General features: G+C 42.6%; 1 protein-coding gene across 3 annotated transcripts in view; it reads right to left on the reverse strand.

Moving 5' to 3' along the window:
- NFYC (nuclear transcription factor Y subunit gamma) overlaps window positions 1-27,442 on the reverse strand; it is a 69,214-nt gene that overhangs the window by 20,583 nt on the left and 21,189 nt on the right. For all 3 annotated transcript variants that reach the window (XM_075908952.1, XM_075908951.1, XM_075908953.1), the window contains exons 2-4: window positions 7,137-7,249; window positions 2,262-2,333; window positions 702-815 (exon numbers count right to left, since the gene is read on the reverse strand). In XM_075908952.1, coding sequence (XP_075765067.1) covers window positions 702-815; window positions 2,262-2,333; window positions 7,137-7,241 — 291 coding nt within the window. In that variant the 5' untranslated portion in view covers window positions 7,242-7,249. The remainder of the gene's footprint in view (window positions 1-701; window positions 816-2,261; window positions 2,334-7,136; window positions 7,250-27,442) is intronic.

Raw genomic sequence — 27,442 nt, forward strand, 5'->3', positions numbered from 1 at the left:
TTCTAACAAACACAGTAATTTGTCATTGAAAATTGCTTAAATAATAGAGGACAGTACAATTACCAAACCTGTAAGACATCTTTAATAATCAATCCTAGGGCTGATTCCAGGAATTATAGAAAAAGAAAGGGTCTTATTTGGCATTAGAAGAAATTCCCTAAAGCTAGACTTGAACACAACATGACTGAGACAAAGATATGTGCCATTTCTGCTGTTATCTAAGATAAAAATTTGAAGGGCTATCAAACCTCACACTACGACTTATCTGAAGCATTCTAAGGCATCACCACCTTGACATCTAAGTGCCAACATCAGTGGCGTATATTTTAAAGTTGGGATGTAAAAACCCGTTTAATTGGTTAACCAGTTAAACAGGATATATAACTGGTTAACCATTAAAGGGGGCGTGGCAGGGGGCCACGGTCAGGCTGGGGAGCTGCTCCATCCCCCACCAGTTAGCCTTTTACATCCCTTTTTTAAAAGGGCACTGCTACAGTTGCTGGGTAACTCCACCTGTATCCCCTCCTCTGTGGTACCCTCCAGCAGTTCTTAGTCAGATATCTGATCTTTAGCCAACATCCATCTTTGGTCAAGGGCCCTTGTCTCATCTGAGGGTTTTAAGGCTGTATAAGGTACATATTTAGTAAAAGGAGTCAAGAGACATGGCAGTTCAAGATTTCATGGAAGTAGCTCTCCACTACCTGCAGAGTCCTGCGCTTATTATCTTCAGTGTGTATCCATGCCCGTAGCGTCAGTTCTGTTATGAATATTTGAGCAGCCTTGGCAAACAGCACAGGAGCTTCAGCACTAATCATCTGTAATGAAAAATGTGCATTTCATTCACTCAACCAGAGTACTACCCTTGATTCTAGTCACAGAAGTTTGGAATCGTATCAACAGATAAACGGACCTTGGGCAAATAAGATGGTAGTTTGGGAGGTTAGGGGATTTCCACATTACATCAAAAGGCCATGTCCTTGCAAAATGTGGGAGTCCAAAGAGCTACTAAATTTGAATCAAGCACTGTAATAGGAATACTGATTGGTTACAATTTTCTGTAGAAGTTTATTTAATCAAAAATGAAGGTTATCAGATTTTAATTTTGCATAGCTTACTTTATGCTAACACACAGTTTTGATCAGTGTTACCTTTTAACAACACAAATGAAACTCTACTATCAATTCACATGACTGACATGCTTCCAATCATAGGTTAATAGGTTTTCTCTCTCTGATGGAGGATAATCTATCCCTGCAGCTCTCACTACCTGTCAGGCTAATTTATCATAGATATAATACATACTGTGGAAATTTAAGTTCTGATTAACATTTTAGGGCCAAGTCTTCAGCACATGCCTCAACTTTATGCTCACAAAATACCAATCTTGTTTGTTGGTGCATATGGTATATGCATGAAACTGGGTAGTCAGTCACCTGCTGTGCTTGCACATGAGCCATTTTTATATATGGAAATGTTGATTGTGCAACAAAGGCACAAATTCAAAGTCCAAGTTGAGGCCTCATTTAGAAATCTGGTGCTTACAATTAGAAGCTATCAGTGCTCATTTACAAAGTGACTTACATATTAGGGTAATGAATGCAGACAGAGTAAAACAGATAAGGATTTTTTTTAAATCAAGTCTACTACTTATTTATCATTTTAGAGCATTCCTCAAAAAGAAACAATCACTCCAGTTTCTAGGGGGCTCTTCATACCATCAACTGTGAATTTGTTCTGGTAGCTGATGGGGTATTTTAATTCTTGTACAGTGTCAAGAGCACTGCACAGTAAGATTGTTTTTCTTACAAGCATGATACCCCTGAGAAACGACATCTATAGTCAGGGCCATCCATACGAGCAGGCTGAGCTTCTGCCCAACTCCATCCCTTCCCCAAAGCCCTACCCCCACTCCACCCCTTCTCCCAGGCCCTGCTGCTGCTTCCCTGTCCAGTTCCCCTCTTCCCCCAGCACCTCCTAAAACTGTGAAACATCTGCTCCGTGGCAGGCAGCAGGCACTGAAAGGGAAGAGCTGATTGGCAGAGCCTGCCAGTGGACAGAAAGTTCTGGGGAAGGGAGAGTTCCGATAGAGGAGTTGCTGGTGGCTGCTCCAGCCCTGCAGCACAAGATGCCCCAAAGTGCAGAGCCCGGGCAGTCACCCCAATTCACCAGACCTTAGGGGTGGCTCTGTCTATAGTGCACACCAACAAGGTTCATACCCATATGTTTTGGTTCACAATGGAAAAGATCAAATACACATTTACCTTCACATCTTCATCCAGTTTCATAATCTTCTTAATGCGTGCCAGTGGGAGTTCCTGCACTCTGAAATCTTTCTGCAGAGAGCAAAAAAGAGACTTCAGAAACTGTTTGCCTACATATAATTCAAAACAAGAGATAAGTGATATTCAGAAGAACACAAAATTGGTCCTCTTTGCTTTCAGGAGTTATCTGTCTCCTGTAAGAGGCAACGATGTTTTGTTTTTCTCCAAGATGCAGTAAATACAAACACTTGAGGTCTACCCTATTACCCACTTTTCCTACCTACTCTAATTGTTACATACTGTACAGTTTCCCCCTTCAGTGTTGAAGGATGCTGTTACAAGAGACAGCATCCCTGCAGCTCCTAGTACAAGAGAAAGGCCCTGCGGCACACAGCAGTCTCTAGTTCAAGTTCAACATAACAGACCTTGTGCATTTCTCCCCCTCACACTGTGTAGGAAAAGGAAAGTTTATGGGGTCAAGAGGCCTGCAGGAAGATCTCTCTCTTGCAGGCTGGTTACCCGGCTACATACAAGGAGGACAGGTGGCTCCCCAGAGCTAGCGCATGCGGGAAGCTGACTTTTAAGCTGGTTCTGTGCATGTACAGGCTCTTGTCCTCCCCATACAGAGGCACCAGCACGGGCGGGGGGGGGGGGGGGGGGGGGGGAAGCAAGCAGGCATCTCCCTGGGAGCTGGTGCGTGTAACCGTGAAGGTTAACAGATGAGCCTAGGCTAATCGGTTACTCGTGTACAGTTACACTTTCACGTCCCTATCCTAACCCAGCCTCTCACCTGCTACGGCCAGGGAGGGACGGCCTGAAGCCAGTACCAGCCCAAACCCAGTTGTGGCAGCCCTTGCCCATCTCCTACCCAGGCCTGACCTTGGAGCTGCCACAGCAAGGAGAGGTGCCCTTCTCCCGCAGGGAAAGTGCTGTTAAGAAGAGTCCCTGTACCTTTGCAGTAGCCCTAAAACACCCTCCTCCCCCTCAAGCCCCTCAACCGAGACCTACCCCATAGCCTGGAACCCCCCCCCCCCAGCCCATACACTCCTACATACCCCACCCTTCCTCTCCAGTTCTAGACTCCTCATTCCCAAACCTACCCCAGAGTCTGCAACCCACCCTGTCCCAGATGTGAGCCCTACATTCCCAGCCCCACCAGGGGGCACAGGAGCACACTGGCCCCTTCCAGGGGTGGCATGGGGCCGGGACAGGTAGGGAGCCTACCTCAGCTCAGCCTTGCTATGTCACTGACCTGGAACCACCCACTGTAAGAGCCGCATGGCAGGAGGTCCCTCCCCAATTCCCACTCCTCTGCCATACCCAGCACCCCATACCTTTCCTTTACCCTGAACCCTCTCTTGCCCCCCCAAGATACAGCCGAGCCCCCTCCTAAAACCAGCACCTCATATCTACTCCTGCACCCCAACCCCTGCCCAAGCCCTACCCCTCTCACAGCCAGCACCCCAAGCCACTGCCCCAGCCCAGTGAAAGTGCGTGAGAAAGAGGGAGCGGTGGAGTGAGATGGGCCAGGTTTTGGGGAAAGGGGTGGGGTAGATCTTGGGTTCCCTTAAATTTAGAAAATGATCTTGGGCATAAAAAGGTTGAAGACCACTGATGTAGACAAATGGGGGGAAAGAGTGCAAAGAGCCAGGAAACCTGTGTTAGAAGAATGAAAAGCTCAAGGAGCTCAATTTATTTCACCTAACAGAGGTTAAGAGTGATTTCATGATTGTTTACAAGGACCTTAGGAACAAAAATTTGACAGTGGGCTCTTTAGTCTAGCAGACAATGGTATAACCAACAAGATCCAATGGCTGGAAGTTGAAGCTAGACAAATTCATACTGGAATACGGTACAATTTAAAAAACAGTAAGGGTGATTAACCTCAGGAACAAATTCAGTATTGTGGCAGATTCTGCATTAGTAGTAATATAATCAAAATGTGATGTTTTTCTAAAAGACATGATCTAGTTCAAACGGGAATTAATTTAGGAAAGTCTACAGTCTGTGTTATGTGGTAGGTCAAACTAGATAGTCACAGTGGTCCTTTCTGGCCTTCTTATCCAGAATCTTTGAATTAGTTATGACTTCTGTGATATATGAATCCTTTCCAGGAAATCTCCCAGTGATGCAATTCTTCTCTAGGTTCTGTCATAGGTGAATATGACCTTATATTTTATTATTTTTAAGGGGGAAAAAATCTATTTTATTCCTTTAAATATGTACTATGCCTTTCAGACTTTGCATAAATCGTGTATTTATTTTGGTTTAAGAGAAACATGGCATGTTGTCTGGCTACTACCCAGCTAAGCAAGATTTAGGACATCAGTTCTTCACCTTTTCTTTTGCCACATTAAGCACCAACATTTTCATCAAGCCTATTCTGGAGCAGTATAACATTAGTCCTACTTTCTACAGTTTCACCAACATTAGGGAGCATTCTGTTTTATGGGAAAACCATTCTTGAATTGTGCCCTCCCCCTTCCCCTGCCCCGAACTCTAGCTGAAGTGTACAATTCAAAAAAGTACAAGAATGGAAATAAAGATGGTCTCGAAGAGCAGGAAACCCGAACTATATGTACCTCAGTTGACTGATTTGACATTCCTCCCCACCCCCCATACAATACTGTAAATGAATTCTCAATTTGCCCTGGTCCACATATGCAGAAGCACTCAGCATGTTAGCTTTACAGAGATACAGTAATTTCAGTGCCTGATTACATGCAGGGCGGCTACATATGATAGTTTTATAATTATTTTCCCCCTACAATCCTTATTAAAAATTTAATTCAGACAGAAGCTTACAACTCAGCATTCAACATTTTTCTAACTTGCAATGCAATAAACAGATTCACATGACAGCAGTGTTAGGAATTAAATTGCTCATACTAGGTGATCTATAGACCCCTTCCACATACAGATGAAGACAAGCCACAGTTCTTGCATAAAAGAGCTCAGTGCATGAAGGGATCAAAGTAATTAATTCTCATCTCAGCATACAGCTTGCTACATCTGCTTCTTGAGCTGAGACTATAACATGCTGAAAGGGGAAACTTATCTTTAAACTACTGTATCAGAATAGGGTTCTTCATTTCAAGTGAACCATCTTCAAATTGAGCCCTTGTTTTCAGCTAATTTAAATGAAATCCAAAAAAGTCTGCATTTTAGGACAGACTACTGTAATATCACAGTAGAAATGTCAGTCACTCTTGAAAAGTTATTTTTGTTATATGCCCTTATTCTCAGAGGCTTATCTTGTACATGGAAAAAACTGGGAAGTGAAATCTTTATTGTTCATTTATTCTTAGCCTATAAGTGAAATTTTTACAAATAAATCTGACAAATTTCTGTTCAGTTCTGAGTTATTTACGCATGTGAAAAGTGTAGCAGTGTTTTGTGTGTGTGTTTGTTAAATATTGTGCATTTTGTGTTCAGGTTATTCTAAAACTTCACAACTGCTAAATTAATCTTAAAGTGGGTATAGTACTTTTGAAATAAAAGTTTATCAAAATTCTACCCTCAGAATCACATCCATAATACCTGCTAACTTCACAAGGAATAGGCTTATAGAATAACGGAGGACAGAAAATCGTGATAATATTTTATTTGAAAAAATAGCAGGTAACACACCAAAATACACTGGTCTAGCTATGCACAAGCAATAGAACGTGTATACTAAACTGCCTACTAACTTGATATTGGTATGTAGATATCAAAGTGACAAGTTTGTAGAAATATCATAGATTAACTAAATTGGTCTACGTAACCTTGAATATTCTGAAGCAAGTAATTACCGTAAAAGCCATAACTAAATATTCTGAAATTTATGCCTTTAAATTCTAACAAAAAATGCTGTATAAGTATACTTTTTCCCCATTGGATTTCACAACTGTACAGGAAAATTGGTAGGGGAAAGACAGGGGTCCTACAACACATCTGTTTCAAAGTAGGGCAATCAGACGAAGGAAGAAGCGAATGGGATTTCCACTGCGTGAGTATTCCACCTAACTCTAGTCCCCCCCCCCCCCCGGTGTACTGTAACATATTTTTTAACGAGGTACTTATTTAAAATGTTGCCACTAGTGATATTTAAATCCTATAAAAACTGAACTTCTGAATGCACCAAGTCAGCAAGCAAGTTTCATGTAAAATATGACTAACTGTAAGCCCTACTCTGAAAATGGGAGTATAAAAATCAAATCTTTCATCTACGGATTTTTCTTAAGCCTAGAACATCTTAACAACATTATATATTATTTGTTAAAATGTGGGAAATAGGTAGCAAAAGTGTACCCAAGTTTAGAAGCACTGTCACCATTTTACATTATAGAATTTATCCTGATAGAATCTATAACCACTCTTCTTCTACACTTATCCAAAACTGCTTTTTTTTGAATTTCTCGGAAAACTCTTAGGAATTAAGGCACGATTGTTTATATGAACAGTCTTTTATCCCATTTTCTCCCCATCACCCAGAAGGTTTTGGTTTAATCTGAAAAAAAAAAAATTACGAATGACTATTGTGTCTCCATAAACTATGAAATATGATTTCATTATTGCTGTGCTACATCCCAAATTTTGATACAAGTGTACATTCATATAAATCAAATTATACTTTGGCTACATAGTAATCATTTTCTAACCCCATAGCTAGGCTAGGCAATTTCTTGCAAGTGATGAACCATTCATGGGACCAAGTTCTGACTTGAGATACTTATACACAATTTTCATTGTTGACTCCAACATACATATCTGAAAGAACTTGCCAAATACAGTTGTGAATATTTTCTACATGACACTAAAGTAGCTGGTATCTTCTGTTGCACTAGACGTTTTCTTAAAGTTTTATCATATTAACAAAGGACACTCTCTTACCACTGTTAGATTTCGAATCTCTTCCATGACCCGAGGCCAGAAAGACTGAAGACTTTGCTGAGCATCACTACTGCCAGACGCGCCAAAGCCACTATCTGTGGACATGGTGATAACTGGAGTAGAAGGGGGAGGAGAGAAAGGAATGTTAGTAGATATGGAAGAAACACTACATTCAAAGAATCCTAGAGTGTTTTCCTGAGGCATTTTGCAAAACTCTCCAACCAAAACAAGCTTCTCAGATTCAGAATTAAAAGGGTGTCAATATCTTATTAGATGCAAAAGGCTTGCAAACTTACTAGAATAAGCACCAATGAAAAACGGGATGAGCAAACAGGAGTTTCATCTGCTTTGAGTTATCTACATTTAAAAATTAGACTCCACTTAATTGAACAAATCAAGGAAACCATCATGCAACTACTACTCTGCATGAGCCCACACTTAGAGTTAAATGTCCTTTTTAAATGACTGTTTCTGTACCTATTTGAGACCTGACAATTTCTGTGATTTTATAGTCCCATTTTCTCATTTTTTAAAAACACATCTCTCCCCTTGGGTGCTGTGTGAAAGATCCAAACACCAAAAGAAACAAACTAAATACACAAAATAAAATTTAGAAAATAAACTGAAATTTAAATTGAAAAAGATTAAAGAAAAAGTAACAATATGTAGCAAAGGTCAAAAGGATAAGGGGGAGGGGGGGTCAACGAAGAACTTAGACAAATTGATGGCCAATAAGTCCATCAATGGCTGTTAGCCAAGACAAGCATGCCATCCCAAATGCTGGGTGTCCCTAGTCTCTGACTGCCAGAAGTTGGGAGTGGACGACGGGAGATGATCAATGGACAACTGATTATTCTGTTCATTCCCTTTGAAACGACTTGATATTGGCCCTTCTTAGAATACAGGATACTGGGCTTGATGAATTATTGGTCTGACCCAGAATGGCTGTTTTTGTTTTGCATGTTAATTACAAAAGCAGCTAAAGCATTTTCATCCAGAAGAAAGATTTTCGAGTTGAAGGTTATCTACTTACCTTTTTTGTATTTTATCAAAACTACTCATCATTTGGCACTTAGAACTGAAGTTTGGGAAGCAAATTCTGTTAAGGCTTTAGAACTATGCAGAACCTATTCTATGAATACCTTAAGTCAGGGCTACTCAACTTTGGAAGCCCGGAAGCCCACAATGATACTCTCAGCACATGCGAGGGCCGCAACTTAAGTGTGGATGCATATACATGCAAATATATATGCAAATAGCTTCTTTCACACTGACGATGATAAATACAAAAAGTCTTAAGGCAAGACTACACAACACACAGGCCCCATTTAAGTTAGTTCTGCTGATATTAATAAAATGCAATATTTACCTGATTTCCACCCATATTACAGCAGTTTTAATGAGCAATGATAGTCTAGGAATTTAACTACTAAAATGCATATCAACAGAAAAGCATTCATTATGTTGACAACTTTTGTTTTAGTCCCCACCCGCGGGCCATGTGTTGAGCACTTTGCCTTAAGTTATAACTTGTACCTTAATAAGAGGTCAAATTTAAGATGTATGCTAAAACTTGCAATTGTGATCAATGAATACACAAAATATACAGCAACTGAATTCTGTCCCTTTTACACAATCACGGTGGAGAATAGGACAGACTGTCAGGCAGCTACGTAAAGTTTTAAAAAAACCTGAACTTGGGTTTACATGCCACTGAAATAGTATGAGCCAATCCTGTACCATTCAAGTAACTCCTTAATGAGGCAGCAGGATCAAGCCCTGCATGTGTGACTAAAAACACACAAACAAAGTATAACATTTAAGCCAGAAGTGACTAATGCTGGACAAGCCCAACTATGCTCTTTAAATCAAAAAGAAATAGTTTTCTAGGAAGGGGGGAAAGGCACTCGGCGAAGTACTCTAGAATTTGAGACAATCTAACAATCTTTAACACTCTAGCAAAGGAATGCTTAAGAAGCGCTGTGTTTACATACTAGAATCATTCCAGTTCTAATTGCATGGATGAATTACAGAAGTGTAGAACACTGCAGGACAGAACTCGTTATTCCCCAGGCGTAAAAAGTGTTTCAGGAAATGCCAGAAGAGTCATTGCTCACTTCCCAAGTGAACAAAGAAATTAAAAGTTATGCTAAATGTTTCTCTTGGGCCATCCAAAGCTGCTTTGATGTTTCCATTTAAAAAAAGCCACTCTTAAAAGTTCAGTTGGTTGTGGGGAGAGAAATTATGTGCTGCTTTTCAAAAGACAAATCTCAACATATGTAGTGATATTTGTGTCTGGTGATGTAATGGGAAAAGGCATAGGGCAAAACTTAGAGATGTCTTATTAGGCACAATTCCCATTCACTTTTGATCCAATGCATGTGACGACTTTTTTCCTGTCTCATCTCAAGCTGAAGCAGGAACAAAGTAATTTTAAAGCTTTATGTGGTGTGGTTTAGATTGCTGTCTCAGGAAGAATACTGGTGGGCTTTAGACCCATTGTGCCAAATGTAATAATTACTCTTCATAAAAGAATACGGTTAGAAAAGTCTAGAACATTCATGGCTAGTTTAGTACAAACTATCTAAACTGTACACTCTTACATTCAGTATATGTTGAAAAAAAAATGCTGTGCATGCTTACTTTTTAAAAATTTGTTGGGATAGTTCGACAGGGCATAATATGACTACAAAAATAAGATTTAACCTATAAAATATTTGTCTATAATACACAACTGTTGCAATAATAGTAAGAGAAAAATAAGACAAACGCAGGTTATTCAATGATTCTAAGAGCACCCCATTTTCATAATTAAACGACCAATGACAGAAAAATCTTCAAATACTTAAAAGAAAACAAAAGTAGAAAAAAATATTTTAACTAAGCCTTGTAATTGAATTCTGAATTTGTGCATCTCTGCTTTGTAACAAACTAATCCTTGAGATTCACTCTGTGATGGGAACATACTCTTATGCAACTGATCTTGCATATAAATAATACTAAGACTGGATAGGAACTTTTCCCCAACTCATGATTCAGTTCAATCAGAAGGCAAAAACAACAGTTATGCAATCCATTTAATACCACAGTGAATTATAAACAGCAAGAAACAGAAAAGCAATATAAAACAAACCAAGAAAAAAAAATACCAGCCACCAGGAAAACATCTATTTCTAAAATTTACATGGATATTACTAAATCAATTAGGTAAAAGCTGACTACACCTTACAGAAATACTATGAAGTAGCCTATGACCAAACTATGGATTTTAAATAGTCAAAAGTTCTCTCAAATACTAAAATAAAACAATTTTTAAATGATTATGTCATTAATGAAACTAGCTTAAACAAACACTGTGGCATTGTTTTTGTGTCTGAGTGTAAGAAAGAAAGTGATTATAACAGAAGGTGAAACTAACAAACTAAGCAAACAGTCCAATCTCATAAAAATTCTGAAAGTAAGCAAAGGGCAAGATAAGTAACACTTCACCTCCCCCCTAAGTTTTACTCAAGGTGGCATTGCACAAAATAGTTGAATAGATTAATATCTCGAAAGTACCCTTTTAAAATCATTACAGCCATATGAAATATAGCAAAACATCAGAGTTATGAACACCACAGTTACAACCAACCAACCAACCACACACCTCATTTGGAACCGGAAGTATGAAATCAGACATTAGCAGGGACCAAACAAAACAAATACTGTACCATACTGTATTGAAAGTAATCTACTGAAAAAAATAAAGGGAAAGTTTAAAAAAAGACTTGATAAAGTAAGGAAGCTGTTTTTATGCTTGTTTCATCAAAATCAAGATGACTGAAGCAGCATTTTTCTTCTGCATAGTAAGATTTCACAGCTGACTAAAGTCAATGTTCAGTTGTAAAACTGAACTTTGAAAGAACCACCATAACGTTTTGTGCAGAGTTATAAACAATCTCCATTCCCAAGATATTCATAACTGAGGTTCTACTGTACATACTTGCTTTTCTGACTCATTATTTCTTAAAGTGAAATATGAACCAGATGAAGAAAAGTTGAGCTTCCTGAATCCTCTCAACATAGAAATGACAGTTTGATGCAAAAAGCAAAATGCAGATGAAAATGCTTACTGAACGTAACTGCATCAAAGTGTACACCATTGCTGATATCAGTATTGAAAAGTAGTGCTGTTTTTAATTTACTAAGTTGTACAATTTAATTATTTAAAAATCCACTCCAACTAGACTGTTCAAAACGACAACCAATTGGTGAACAAGTTACTACATATTAGATAAGGAGGACAAGGAAGTGTTAAAGTTACACAAATGAAAAGCTTTATCCTCTATTGTCTGAATCGGCTAAAGTAAATTTTCTCTTGTATTCCATATATATTATACAAGTGATCACAAGCTCTTACAAAGAGCACAAAATAAGTTTTATCTAGTCATCTAAGAATTTAAAAACCCTTAAGTTAAAATCATATATTCAAAGTAAATAAATACAAGACCAATATTTCAGAATGCAGAATCAATAGCTTGATAGTTGACTCAAAGATAATTGCTACTTTAAATAACTGCTTAAGATAATTATTAGGAAACTACAAAGAGAAGGCAGTTTGAGATTAGTATAGATCTATTTATAATTATCTCCAGTAAAAAACATACAGCCAGAAATAAGACACACCGTGACTAATGGCTGATGTTTCTGTAAAGGAATGCTAGGCTGATAGAAACTATTTCAAACAAACTTGGATGTTTGTGTCTTCTAAGCAGGTTAGAACATCTTGAAACATTAATACAAGCAGTCATTGGCATAAGAAAAAAATATAAATTATGTTTGACTTACAAATTCAGGCTGCAAAAGGGGGGAAAAATGAAGCAAGGGGGATTACATTGACCTAACCTTTCTCCTACAGTTTAATTAGGAGAAAGTCAGTGGGGAGAAAACTGCCATTTCCCAAAGCCCATGTAACATTTTATCAAATTGATGAGTTTTCTACAATCTGAAGAACACTGATTAAAAGGAAAAGTTTACAAATCAGCCTTGAAAGGATACAACACCTGGCCCCGTCAGAGAAGGGATCAAGAAAAATATATTGATTTAGCTGAACTGGTAAACAGAAATGGATGTACTTAATTCTGTCCACACAAGAAATGGACTGCACCCTTTGAACTCGATTTACAAATTCTTTACGTCAGACCTGATTTAAGCTAAAATGATAAAGTAAATAAACCAAAATTTAAATGCTCACACAAGACGACAGTTGCACTGATTTAATAACATCAGTTTCTAGATAGTTTAGTTTTAACCAATACAAATGTATTGCGCTGACAAGGCCTCAGACACCATTACATTTTGCCTCTTCCCCTGAAAACTCTCTCTGCAATGTAAACCACTGGGATCCTCAAATTCCCTATTTTGATCATTCAAAAGAGCTTACTGCCACCATCTTTTTAGTACTGGACGAGACCACAATAAAGCCCAACAATGCTGCTCTTTAATGTGGCCAACAGACTCTGCTGAGAAATACAATACCACAAATAAACTATATCTTCAGGTTACCACAACAAACATTTTCCATTTCTACAACAGTTTCACCCAACGAACTCAAAGACTTGAACACATTTACAACAGGGATGTAAAGGTTCAACTGGTTACCCCATAAGCATCGCCTTACTGGCATGCTTACCGGGGTAACTGATTAATCAGTGCTGGTGCCTGGGAGGGGGGGGGGAGAGAAGAGGAGAGCTCCGATCTGGCCAGGAACACCTCACCGCTAAATGATTCACCTATGTTTTAACTAATTAACATCATTTTACATGGGATTTTACATCCCTACTTTGCAAACATTATTAAATCTAACAATCAATGCTACGAGGCACAGAAATTCTACTTAATCCCAATCTTACAAACTGGAGAACATTTTGCATTTTATTATTATAAAAAAAAAAAAAAAAAAAAAAAAAAAAAAAGCTTCCAGTAGCTAAGGCCATTTCTCAAAATGTTTTCCAATTTTCAGGACCCAAATTAAGTAATTAAGGAGAGTTAAAAAAACCTCAGGCCAAAGTTGAGCACCCAAGAGTTAGACACCCAAATCACAAGCTAATTTTAAAGATTTTGACTTGAGTACGTTAACCCATGTTCACAGTAAGCCAGTATCAAGTTCACAGCAAGCCAGTATCAGAGCCTAGAATAGAACTTGATCCTTTCAGCAGCTGGGGCGTGCTCTGACTTCTAGGCCAGAGGTCTGAATTAAAACCAACATAAAATGATCCAAAATAGTACAAGGGGCACAGACTTCCACAGAAAAAAGGTTATAGTCTGCAGAAGAAGAGAGGTTACTCACCTTGTGCAATAAATGTTCTTCTTCAAGATGGGTGTCCCTGTGGATGCTCCATTATAGGTATCTTGGCGCTCTTGCGCTTATAATCAAAACTCTTTAGCAGCAGTATCCCTCCCCGGGTGCTGGAGTACGCATGCAGCACTCCTTGCACCACAGTGAATGTGCCGAGGCAGGCACACTGTCAACTGTCCCTCAGTTAGTTCTCTACCGCAGAGGGATGTTACAGCTCCAAAGCAGAGGGGAGGAGGAAAGGTTGTGGAGCTCCTACAGGAACACACATCTTAAAGAACACTAGTTATTGCACTACTCTCTCTTTTCTCCTTCAAGGAGTACCCCTGTGAGCATTCCACTATAGGTGACTATTGAGCAGTAACTTGAGTATCTGGAAGAAGGGGCTTCAGACCTCACCAGTGGGTGGCAGAGGGGACTGCCTCCCCAAACCTGATACACTATATTGCATATTTCGTAAAGGTACATGTAGAGACCCATGTTGCTGCTCTACAAATGTCCTTGATGGGCATGTTGTGGAGGAAAGCCACCGAGGTGGCCACTGCCCTGGTGGAATGTGCCTGCAGCTGAGTCGGTAGTGCCACCTTACTGATGTCACAGCAAGCTTTAATACAATTTGTTGTCCATTTTGAAAGCCTGTTTCAAAATCGCATGCGCTTTAGAGCAATCTGCTATGGAAATGAACAGTCTGGAAGAGTGTCTGAAGTGCTTTGTTCTATCTAGGTAAAAAGCAATTGCCCGAACATCCAAAAAGAGTGGACCCATGCTGCATTAGCATCAGGATGAGGCTTTTGGTGAAAAACAGGTAAGTATGAATGTTCATTGAGGTGGAACTGTGAAATTATCTTTGGGAGAAATTTCAGATGTGATCTTAGCACAACTTTGTCTTTGTAGAAGATCGTAAATGGCAGATCCGCCGTGAGTGCTACCAACTTGCTGACCCTTTTGGCTGTCGTGATTGCGAGCAAGAAAGTTCAACTTTCATGGAAAGGTGTGACAAGGAACATGTTGCCATCAGTTCAAACGGAGAGCAGGTCAAGGTGTTAAGGACAAGGTTGAGATCCCAAGATGGCACTATTGGCCTTACTGGGGAAAAATATATTATTGAGACTCTTTAAAAATTTCTTAGTGGTTGGGTATATATATATATATATATATATATATATATATAAAAAAAAAAATAGTGTGACCGTATGATATCATGCTCACTAGAAATAGCCGAAGCGGCCCTTTATTGATGAATCTGAAAGATTCTGTTTCTTTAATAAAAGGAGGTACTCCAAGACCAACCTCATTCAATACGGCTGATGATGAAGTGCTCTGTGGGTGGCCCACTTAGACCTATTTGCAGAAATGGAGCCATTTCTCTTTCTTGTACTCTTTTTGTGACAGTTCATGACTAGAATACAAACTTCTTTCAAACAGGTAAGGCCCTGCATAAATCCCCCTTGGAGGAACCAGATGGAAGTTGTAGATGTCAGGATGAAGAATGCGACCCTGCTCCCGATACAGTACGTCCAGCCATCGTGGAAGAGGAATTGGAGGAGCAACTGACAGTTGAGACAGGTATGTCTGGGGCATGCAGGTGCTATCATGTTTACTCTGCCCCGTCCTGTTTTATTTTTTGTATAACTTTGCTGAGGAAGGAAGGGACGGAAAGGTATATAGGAAATTGTGAGACCAGCTGATCATCATATCTCCCATAGAACTCTTGCCCAGTCCCGCTCTGGAGCAATGCCTGGAGCATTTGGTGTTGCGGGATGTGGCAAATAAGTCCATTTCCGCAAAACCTTACTTCTGGAAGATGGTATGTAGGGCTTGGGGATGTATCTCCCATTCATATTTTTGATTAAATATATGGCTCAATAGGTCCGTGGTGACATTTTGCTTGCCTAGGGGATATACCACTGATATGGTGATCTGATTTTGACTGCACCACTGCCACAGTGCTGTGGCTTCTTTGCAGAGATGGTATGACCTGGCCCCACCTTGCCGATTTATATAAAATATGCAAGTGGTGTTGTCTGTCAGTATTCTCACAGATTTGCCCTGAATTAAGGGGAAAAAGTACTCACATGCTCCTCTTACTGCGCAGAGTTCTAGGATGTTGATGTGCAGACCTGATTTTGGAGGTGACCATCTTCCCTAGGTGATGTAGCCATTGGTGTGCGTACCCCAGCCCTCTAGGGAATCATCTGTAGTTATGTGTATGGATGGGGTTATTTGTTGAAAAGGGACTGCAACCACCATCTGAGGGATTCCCTGACCTTGTTTGTAGGACTCAGCAGTTTGCATAAAGGGTGCTTATTGGGCCGAAGGCATGTTTGAAGCCACGCCTGCAGGCATCGCACGTGTAGCCTGGCGTGAGTTGTTGTAGATATATAACCAAGAAGTTGCAGGCACTGTCTGGCAGATATTGTAAGGCTGTCCATAACCGTCTGCTAGTGTGGCCAATGCGTGGAACCTTTGTATAGGTAGTTGCACTTGCACTTGCACGCAATTCAATGTGGTGCCTCTGAACTCCAATGCCTGAGATGGGGTAAAGTGTGACTTTTGTGTGTTTATTTGCTAACAATAACAATATCTAAAGAGTAAACACAGAGTGCAGCTGGGTTCCGACCAACCCAGGAGCAGTTGAGAAGGGACTGACGGATAGTTGACGGCATGCGCACGTCACTGCAATTGCTGCAGCATGGGCAGTACAGCACGTGTGTGCTGGCACCTGGGCAGGGGGAAAAATACTGCTTCTAAAATTTCCGATTATAGGTGCAGGAGTGCTAAGACACAGTGGAGTGCCCACAGGGATGCTCCTGGAAAAACTGTAATTTAATCAGAAGCCCTCAAAAGCATGAAGGAGATCCTTAAACTCAACAGCAGTGACAATAAGAACCACACACCTCTGCTGACTAGTACCATCAACATTAAGAGGAATAAAGAACACAGTATAATTAATAAATCACTTGAATTTATGAAGGATTTTATGCTATACTACATGAAACTAGAAACATATTATCCCATCCGATGTTTCTGAAGCGATATACACGGACTAGAATGACCACATTTCACAAGACTAGAGGAAATTAAACAAAATTGCTTGCCCACAGGCTAATAACTTTGTCTACAGGTTTCTAGATTGTATCCCATTCCTGTGATGAAATGTTTAGATTTTTTTTCCATCTTGCATTTTAAAGATAAGTTACCAGATAATGAAGAATATCTGATGTACAGTAGCTCTTCTATTAATGTGAAAAGCAAAATGTAGTGCTATAGTGAAATGACCTACTAAATAATCACTGGAATTTTTGTTGTGTCTGAGTAGCTGTTTACAGTTCTGCTTTCAATCTTTAGAGAAGCTTAATGGTTATACAGAACCATAGCATGTAACCAATAATTCAAGTCAGCTTCTTCATCAGATGACTGGAGGACAGCTGATGTGACATTTTAAAAAAAGGTTCCAGAGGCAATGCCAGTAATTACAGACCAGTTAGCCTAACTTCAGTACCAGGCAAAATGGTTGAAAATATAATAAAGAGAATTATCAGACTCAAAGATGAACACCATTTGCTGGGGAAGAGTCAAACACATTGCTTTTGTAAAAGGAAATCATACTTCACTAATTAACTAGAATTCTTTGAGGGGCAAATATATGGACAAGACAGATCCAGTGGCTATAGTGTACATGAAACTTCAGAAAACCTTGACAAGGACACTTACCAAAGGCTCTTAAGCAAAGCAAGACATCATGAAATGAGAGGGAAGGTCCTCTCATGGACAAGTGTCTGGTTAAAACACAAGAGCAGAGTAGAAATAAATGTTCAGTTTTCAGAATGAAGAGAGGTAAATAGCAGCATTCCCCAGAGGCCTGTACTGGGACCACTGCTATTCAACTTAGTCATAAATGATCTGGAAAAAGGGGCACACAGTCCAAAGCAGACTGTGAAAAGCTACAAAGAGAACTCACAAACCTGCGTACTAGGCATCAAAGTGGCAGATAAATTTAATGTTGATAAATGCAAAGTAATGCATACAGGAAAACATAATTCCAACTATAGATACAAAATGATGGGGTCTAAATTAGCTGTTACCATTCAGCAAAGATCTTGGAGTATTGTGTGAAGAAAAAAGCTAACAATGTTAGGAACAATTAGGCACGGGTTAGTTCAATGATGGGCAAATACTGGTCTATAGGCTAGATCTGGTTTGCTCATGCTGCTGCTGCATTCACCTGTGTCTGTATGGGTGACTGCAGCTCCCACTGGCCACACATTGTTGTTCCCAGCTAACGGTAACTGCAGGAATCGGTGTACCACCATCTTATTGCCCACCCGAGGGTATACAGAACAGAAAATATTGTAGCACCACTATATAAATCCACGGTACGCCCACGTCACGAATACTGCACGTAGACTTGGCTCTGCCATCTCAAAAAAAAGAGTTGGAAGAACTGGAAATGGTACAGAAAAGAGCAAACTGATTAGGGGTATGGAACAGTTTCTGCATGAAGAGAGATTAGAACACTGGAACTTTTTAGTACGGAAAAGAGATATTTATGAGGGGCTATAACAGGTTTATAAAATCTTGACTGGTGCAGAGAAAGTGAATAAAGAAATCTTATTTACTCCTCATAACAAGATGTTACCCAATTAAATTAATGGGCAACTATATTAAAAAACAAAAAGCAAGTACTTCTCGCAATACACAAACTTTGTAACTCAGTGACAGGAGACGCTCTAAAGGCAAAAACTATAATGGGATTAAATAATCAGATAAACTAATGGACAATAGAGACATCAGTGGATATTAGCCAAAATGACCAGGAATGAGGCACCATCCTCTTAATGTCCCTAACCTCTCTGTGCCAGAAGCTGAGTGAACAAGTAGTGATGGCTCACTCAATGACTGCCTGTTCTTTTAGTTTTCTCTGAAGCACCTAGCATTGGCTACTGTTTGAAGACAGGATCCTGGGCTAGACCAACCATTGGAGACAACAATGTCACTATTTAAAAAACTCAACCAAGGAACCCATGGCCTCATTTCTGCTGAGTAGGGTTGCCAGATGGTTGAACCAAAAATACCGAACACTCCCCCCACCTCCCCCCCCCAAAAAAAAACCACAGGGAAAAAATTCTGTTGGGGAGACCAAAGTTGTTGGGGAGGAGAAGGGACCCCAAGAGCAAATAAATACATAAAAAAACCCAGCATGGTCCCTTTAAGAAATGCCTTTGAGGCTTTTTAGCCCTAACAGGCTGCCAGCAGCCGTCCGCCATCTTGTCTTCCTGCTCCGGGCCAGACAGCTCTCCTGAGGAACCAGTTAAGCACTCGGTATTTTCGCCTCCTGGCCAGGAAAAAAACCCAACAGAAAATACTGGACAATATAGGTGTCCGGTATTTTCCGAATTTTTTTACTCGACAGGAGGGGAAAATACTGGACTGTCCGGGTCAATACTGGACATCTGGTAACTCTAATGCTGAAGAAGTTATATAAGCTGGAGAGTCCTGTGAGCCGTTACGCGCAGGATCTGGATGTCTACTTGCGTGTCCTGGAAGATCTCACACTTATACTGCCTATTTGGAGGCCAGATTAAGAACTAGCATTTATACCACACTATAAATCTTCAAATCACTGTACAAAACTCACCACTTATCTTCACCACACCCTGATTCAGTAAGGTTTTTTTCCATTTTGCAGACAGGAAAATATGAAAGTGGGGTTAAGCCCCTTGCCCAACACTATCAAGTGAGTTAACGGCAGAGCTAGGATTGGCCATCAGGAGTTCTTGGCTTGTAGTCTCACGTTTAATATGCTATTAGACCAGGCTTTCAATTATTTTCTCACTTCTTCTCTATTTACATGAATGTTCAGTATCTCTTATAAGATTTCCTTTGTTATCTAATGTGTTTTACCTTCTGAATGCATTGGTTTTGTATTCTGAATTGTGCTACTGTATTTTTGCCTTTATGTTGTGAAGCATTATTAAATGCTACAAATAAATATTCTTAAACACTTATTGCATGATTTCAATGAAAGCAGCTTCACAAATAAAAGATTATTTTATATCTGCAGTGTTGTTATATTCTAGTATTGTACTTAAGTAAAAAAGGAACAGGGAAACCATGCCTGAACTGAAAACAGCTAGTGTTCCAACAAGAAAGATACTTTGCCTCAGGAAGATGCCGCTGGTGTTACAAAATCTACTACAGATACTCACAAAAGATCTTTTTATCAAGAAGCTCAGTTGCAGAAAAGGAAAAACAATATATTGCCTTATTTCATGCTCTTGAAGAACATCACCTAAAAAGGAAGAATAAAGAGCATCTTGCCTACCACACAACAGAAAACACTGAAAGCCAGCAGAATTGAAAATAAATCTGTAGTACAGGCAGTCCCCGACTTACGCGGATCCGACTTACGTCGGATCCGCACTTACGAATGGGGCTCTCTCGCCCCGGAAGTCGGGGCGAGAAAGCCCCGTTCGTAAGCTGCTCCGGTGCCCCTGGTCTGCTGGAGACCGTCTCCAGCAGACCAGGGGCACCGGGCGGGTTCCCGCGCTTCTGAGGCTTTGCTCTGGCAAAGCCTCAGAGGCGCGGGACCCCCCCGCGGCTGCGGCTTCAGTCCGGGAGCCTGTGGTCTGCTGGGGACGGTCCCCAGCAGACCACAGGCACCCAGATTGAAGCGGCAGCAGCGGCGGTTCCCCGCGCCTCTGAGGCTTTGCTCTGGCAAAGCCTCAGAGGCGCGGGACCCCCCCGCGGCTGCGGCTTCAGTCCGGGAGCCTGTGGTCTGCTGGGGACGGTCCCCAGCAGACCACAGGCACCCAGATTGAAGCGGCAGCAGCGGCGGTTCCCCGCGCCTCTGAGGCTTTGCTCTGGCAAAGCCTCAGAGGCGAGGGACCCCCCCCGCGGCTGCGGCTTCAGTCCGGGAGCCTGTGGTCTGCTGGGGACTGTCCCCAGCAGACCACAGGCTCCCGGACTGAAGCCGCAGCCGCGGGGGGGGTCCCTCGCCTCTGAGGCTTTGCCAGAGCAAAGCCTCAGAGGCTCTGCTCCCCGTGTCCCTGGTCTGCTGGGGAGGGCGGGGGGCAGCTAGTGTGCTCCCCCGCCCCAGCAGACCAGGCTTTTGTTTTGGACTCTGGGGCAGAGCAGCTGGGGCACTGCCGATTGGTCCTGCAGCGCCCGCTCTGGGCACTACTGGACCAACCCGGCAGCACCCCAGCTGCTCTGCCCCAGGTCCTGATTCAGCCGCTGCTGGTCAGTTTCAGCAGCGGCTGAATCAGGATGCCTGGGGCAGAGCAGATGGGGTGCTGCTAGGTTGGTCCAGTAGCACCCAGGAGCGGCGCTACTGGAGCAACCCAGCAGCACCCCAGCTGCTCTGCCCCAGGCGTCCCCAAGTCAGCTTCTGCTGAAACTGACCAGCGCTGACTACAGGAAGCCCCAGGCAGAGTTGCTCTGCCCGGGGCTTCCCAGAATCAGCTGCTGATCAGTTTCAGCAGCAGCTGACTTGGGGACGCCTGGGGTTCTTAAGTTGATTCTGTATGTAAGTCAGAACTGGCGGTCAGTTTCAGCAGTGTCTGAATCTGGACGCCAGTTCCGACTTACATACAGATTCAACTTAAGAACAAACCTACAGTCCCTATCTTGTACGTAACCCGGGGACTGCCTGTATCAGAAAATGAGCATATATCTGTTGTCTTAAAATTCATAATTATCTTCATGATAGATTTTAAAAATCCATTAGGCTACAAACTTCAAAATAGATTACTAGTCTCCATAATACAAGGGAGAGAGTCTGCTATCAGATATACAGAAACAACACTTGTGTATCAAAGATTCTACTTTCCATGATAATAAATTGTGATGTCATAGGCACTTAATCAGGATAGCATCTGGAGGAGGAAGATTCTAGCAAGGAAAAAAAAACCTCACAAAAAGGTATGCGTATTGTAACAAGGTTTTTGTAAAGCATATTTCTTTAAAGATAGCCTGAGCATCTGCATATGAACAGGGGAAGCAGCACATTACCACTAGCCAGATACTGCAGCAATTATATTTTAATTGCAAAGGCCAAATGCCCTACCTTTAACAAGTCACACTCAACCCTAGAGATGTAAGTGAGCAGTCGACTACTCACCCCTCCCTCCCCTTCTGCCTCTGTATCAGAGGCACCAAGGGGGTGGGGGTAGAGGAGCAGGAGCCGGTGCTGGGGGCAGGTACGGGGCCAGCTTAATCACCTTCTCCACACCAGTCATGATTTTATAGACCTCTATCATATCCCTCCTTAGCCGCCTCTTTTCTAAGCTGAAAAGTCCAAGTCTTTTTAATCTTTCTTCACATGGGACCCATTCCAAACCCCTAATCACTGTTGCTCTTTTCTGAACCTTTTCCAATGCCAATATATCTTTTTTGAGATGAGGCGACCACATCGGTACGCAGTATCAAGATGTGGCCATACCATGGTTTTATATAGAGGCATTAAGATATTTTCTGTCTTATTTTCTATCCCTTTTTTAATGATTCCTAACATTCTATTTGCTTTTTTGACTGCCGCTGCACACTGAGTAGATATTTTCAGAGAACTATCCACAATGACTCCAAGATCTTTCTCAAGTAGTTGTAGCTAAATTAGTCCCCATTATATTGTACGTATAGTTGGGATTATTTTTTCCAATGTGCATTACTTTACATTTATCAACATTACCTTTCATTTGCCATTTTGTTGCTCAATCACTGCGTGACTCCTCCCCACCCCGCGGACAGGGGCTGCTGGATCTGGCGCGAGCCGGGACTGAGCAAGCCCGGCTCATTCCCGTTCACACCAGTCCAGGACTGCTGCAAGCTCTGCTTTTTAAATTATTGTAAGAGCTGGGTGTTCCCGGTTCACACCAGTCGTGGAAACTGCCTCTGCTGCAACTCTGCAGTTTAAATGTAGTAGGAGCTAGACTACCTGCATGTCCAATTAAACTGCAGAGTCACAGCTGGGCTAGCTTCTGGACCAGTGCAAATTGTACCGACTATACCAGTGTTTCCCAATTGGTGCTCCGGGGAACCCTGGGGTTCTGCGGAGCAAAACTAGGGGTTCCCCGAGGAGCTGGCACTCCCCCACCCCCTCTGAAAAAAAGAGAGAGAGAGAGAGAGAGAGCCGGCTAGCCAGCAGAGGCATGGGCAGCGAGTTGTGTGGGCTCATGGTGCTCATGCTCCAGCAATATTTGGAGCTGGAGCAGGTCCCGACCCTCTCCCCCTCCCGCCGCGTGTCCTCCCACCCCGGCCCCAGAGTGTCTCTCCCCTGTCCTGGTCCCGTCCCTGCCATGCGCAACCTTCACTGAGCTCCCCCTTGCTGGCTGCTGCTGCTGCCCTGCGCAGTGTGCTCAAACCAGTAGGTGGGGAGACACCCGGACGTGACGTAACATCATGGCCGGGATTTTAAACCTGCTGGGCACTGTGTTACGCCACATGGCTGAGTTGCGGGATCGGAGTCCGGGGACAAAGCACAGACTCCGGCCCCACAAAGTGGAAGGCAGAAGGTATGAGAGAGGGAGGGAAGGGGCTTGTGCAGAGGGAAAGGGAAAGGGTTGGGAGAGGAAGAGGGGAAGGGGAAGGCACCGAAGGGACAGGGGTGGAGGAGAGACAAATGGCACGGGGCCAAGTGCAAACAATGAGGAAAAAGACAGGAGGGGAGGTGTCAGTGGGAGAGGGACAGGGTGATGCTGGGAGGGGACAGAGTAAGGGCATTGGGGGCTAGAGGGGTGAGGGGAGGTGCTGGGAGAAGGCTTGAAAGAAGGGGTGGGCATGAGGAAGGCCGGGATGGAGCAAGTCATGTGTGAGGGCACAGAGGCATGAGGGGAATGGGGGCAGTTTGCGTTGTTTGGAGGAGGAGCAGGGAAATGGGGCTCAGCTGTGCTGTGGGGCAGGCATGCAGGGAACCAGTGCAGGGTTCAGCTGGGCTGAGGTGGATGGGGGAGGGCATACGGAACAGAAGGGCAGCTCAGCTGGGCTGTGAGGGGCTGCAGGGAACTGGTGCTGTGCTCCCTTGGATCGTGGGAGGTGCAGGGAACCAGCAGGGGTGGGCAGCTCAGTTGGGTTGCAGGGGATAGAGGTGCAAAGAAGCCTAGTGGGGAGGGGGGACCAGGAGTCCTGAAATGACCTCCCCTGGATCAAAAATTCCTCATCTGGGACCAGTCAGGTCCAGAGGGTGCCAGTTCAGAGAGGTCCAACTCCTACCCAAATCCACTCCTTGCACTCTCTCTCGTAGCCAGACACCCTATTCCCAATCTGCTCCTGCTCTCTCCTCCTGGCTAGACACCCTGCATCCAGCCTGCTTCTGCACCCTACCTACCACCCAGACCTTGCCCCCTTCTGCCCCCCCACCTCCTTCCCAGATCCTGCACCCCATCCCTATCCCGCTCCTTGGCAGCCCTGCCATCCACCCCAGCACCTAGCACCACCCTGGCCCCAGAACCTTGCCTAACACCCCAAGACTCAGCACCGCCCTGGCCCCAGCACCCTGCCATCCACGCTAGCACCCAGCAGCACCCTGTTCCTTGTCCCAGCATCCTGCCATCTCCCCATCCTCTGTCTTCTGCCACAACATTCCTCCACCATCCACACATCACAAATCTGTGTCCTGAGCCCATCATACTCACAACCTTCTTGTCCTGGGTCCCTCACATATCCAGCCCAAACTCCTGCACTCTCACATCCACAAGCCCTGGCTTGCTCAGCACCCCAACCTTCCACCTGAACCCAGCACTCCCCAGCCTAGAGCCCCCTCCCCGAGCCAACATCCCCTTCTCCTGCACCCAAATTCCCTCCCAGAGCTTGTACTTCTCACCCTTTGCCACACCAAAATCCCTCATTCCCACCCCACACCTCGCTCTCACTAGGTGGAGACAGGTATAAGTGCTGGGGATAGCAAGTGATGGAGAGGAGGGGAACAGAGCACATGACGCCTCACAGAAGGGAGGTGGGGGGGGGTGTCTTGGGGAAGGAATGTGATTTTCATGAATTGGTGGGTCCCTCTCTCCTCCCGCCCCCCCCCCCTTTTTTTGGCTTGACAAACCTAGGGGTTCCTTGAAATTCTGAAAAGCTGAAAAGGGTTCCTCAGCCAAATAAAATTGGGAAACACTGGACTATACGATTAGTCAGTTACCCACCTCTTAACATCCTTACTTAACCCACTGATTGCGGAATATAAATGACGAGATTGAAAATGAAGTATATGAGATGACATTTTACAGTCACAGAAACAATAAGAATGTCTTAACTGTACTGAAAGCTAGTTTCTGGGCCACTGATCAATAGCACTTGTTCTTCTAGGTGTGAGTTTCCTGTGTTCCAGTCCCAGGAGCTGACTGTGATCTTGCTTTGAAATCACCCTCTGAGAAATCATATCAATGATCTGATAACTGCTTCCCAAAAGACTCGGTGCCTGAACCCCCTGTACTTTTGTCTGCTTCAAGGAGTATTCAAGATAGCATATAAACATTCATATAAACCAGTGGTCCCCAACCTTTCGAGGTTGTCGGGCGCCAGGGGGCGTGGCCGTTCGCTCCCCCCCGCGGCGCGCCCGGGGCCGGCGCTCCCCCCCGCCGCGCGCCCGGGGCCAGGCCAGCCCCGAGTACCTGGCGGGCGCATGGAAATGCCCCCGCGGGCGCCATGGCACCCACGGGCACCGTGTTGGGGACCACGGATATAAACAATAGACACAGCTTTATAGAAATAATGTCACAGCATCAAGTGTATTTCATTTACCATTCCAAATAATATAATCTTTAGGACAGAGGCCAAATAATCTAGCTGCAACAGAACTGGTAGCATAAAGATACCACAGCTAAAGCCATGGAAAGAAAATTAATCTTACGTGCTTGAATAAAAAAAATGCTTGGATTTTTAATTGGCTTTCATGGGGAGAGAGTATTCTCTTCACTACCCAAACACACTCAGGCCCCTGCCCAAGATAAAGCACCATGTTGTAAACTGGTTGAAAAGCAAAGTTCTGCATGGCATTACAGAACTGTGCTGAAAACAGTTTTTAAACAGTGGCATTGACAGCAAACTAATGATGCTAGAAGCTATTTGTTCCATCCCTTACTCCACTCCACTTTGTTGGGTTCGAGCCTTGGATTCGGAGTAGGTTAGTAACTGCCTGGCATTGCCGAACACTAGACTTCTACGGAAAGTGCTCACTACTGCTGACACTGATGCAGATCCACAAGCAGCAACAGAGGGTCTGGACCGTTGGTGTAGATAAGGGCTCCAGGATGCTACTGATATTTTTAATACTGTGCTATCTAACCTTGAGTGCTGCAATAGTTGTGTGCTCAGCTTCTCTAGTCTCACAATATGGTGTAGTAACTACTAAGAGGAGGCACACAAGAACCAGAGGTCCAGCTCTCCTGAAATTGAAAGATGTTCAAGCAAAAGACAACATGTGAAGATAAGGATTGTATTACCTGAGTCTTGGGGGCTCAGTGTTTCAGGACAACCCATAAAAAGAACAGTGAATATGCAGCTTGGCCATCTGATTTGTAATGAACTGGGCCCCAATACATGAAGTTATAGTTATGCATGACAAATGCTTTCCAGCAAAAAGTCATTTGAATTGGTACATTCAGTTGAGATTTGTTTCCACTTCTGATATGTCCACAAGTGGGAACAAAAAGGGTATCTGACAGAAAAATATTTGTATTAACATGTATTTAATTTGTTTATATAATATTTTAGTATATTTTGTGGCACTGAAGAACCATTTATTAATTTCGGAACCAAGAACAACATAATTTCAACTATAAACAGCTACTGCATGATGAGAACTTATAACAGTAAACTACAATGAAGAAACACTAGTGTGGACCATCCATAGTATTGAGTATTAATGAATAGCTAGTCTCTTTTGATCTTTTATAATAAATGCTAACTCTATAAATCAATACCTTGTTTTTCAGCAAGCAGGCACTTGAACAGAAATCAAATAATGAAACTAAATATTTGCATAGCTGATAACATAAATAAGTGATCACATTAAGAAAACATGCTTATTTTATTTCGATTTCCTATATCAAAAGAAAGAATTTCCTGAGTAAGTAGAGTTAGGTCTCTTCAGGCTCTTTTAGATCACACCTGGTCTACTGTCTGAGCCAGTGTGAAAGAAAAGATCCTTAGTCTGCTTTTAAAGGCGTTCAACAATTGTGTTTTAAATGTTTCTTAGGACTGAACTTCTATGATTTAAACATGCAACAACATAAATATACTCGTGTAAGTAGGTAGAGTCCTCACTCTGCTATGAGCACCGTACACATAACCACCAAAGCCCATGCTTATCACTTTCCAGTGGCGTGGCTTAACTGACAGCTCAAACAACAGAATTAAAATCCAACTTAAGATTTCTCTTCAGGCTTGGCTGCTCTTAAGGTTTTCCTTGAAGGATCTCTCTATCTCCTTCCCATTGGCTCTAGGTTACACACCAGCTAGCTTTATATTCCTTGACTGGAGCTAACCAGACACTCCTGATTTGGACATAAAAGCATGATCTTGTGCTTTCAGCACTGGATTGGGAGTCACAGATCCACAAGTTCCAATTACAGCTACTATGACCTCCTTTTGAGTCCACAGACAAATTACAGTCTATTTGCCTCAGTTTTTTCATAAAATGGAAATTCCACAAGTGCTGTAAAGCACTTTAAAGACAAAAAGTGCTAATAAGTTCTAACTACAATTATTTTAGCATACACAGCAGCAGCAACAATGCAGTGAATGATAAAGCACAGTAAATTCTTATCTTGAGGCACAGGAAATTATACATAAATTAGGGCTAGACTATAAACCAGAATCAAGAGATTTAGGCACATCTTTAAAAATGGTTGTAATTTAATTCACAACACATTTTTAAAACTCTCTCCATAAAACAGTGCTGCAGAGATACAAATGTTTCCTCAGATGAATGTGAACATTTCCCACTGACTTCAATGAGAGTTTAATTTACATA

This window comes from Pelodiscus sinensis, chromosome 25 (genome assembly GCF_049634645.1).
Source record: "Pelodiscus sinensis isolate JC-2024 chromosome 25, ASM4963464v1, whole genome shotgun sequence".
Classification (NCBI taxonomy): Eukaryota; Metazoa; Chordata; order Testudines; family Trionychidae; genus Pelodiscus; species Pelodiscus sinensis.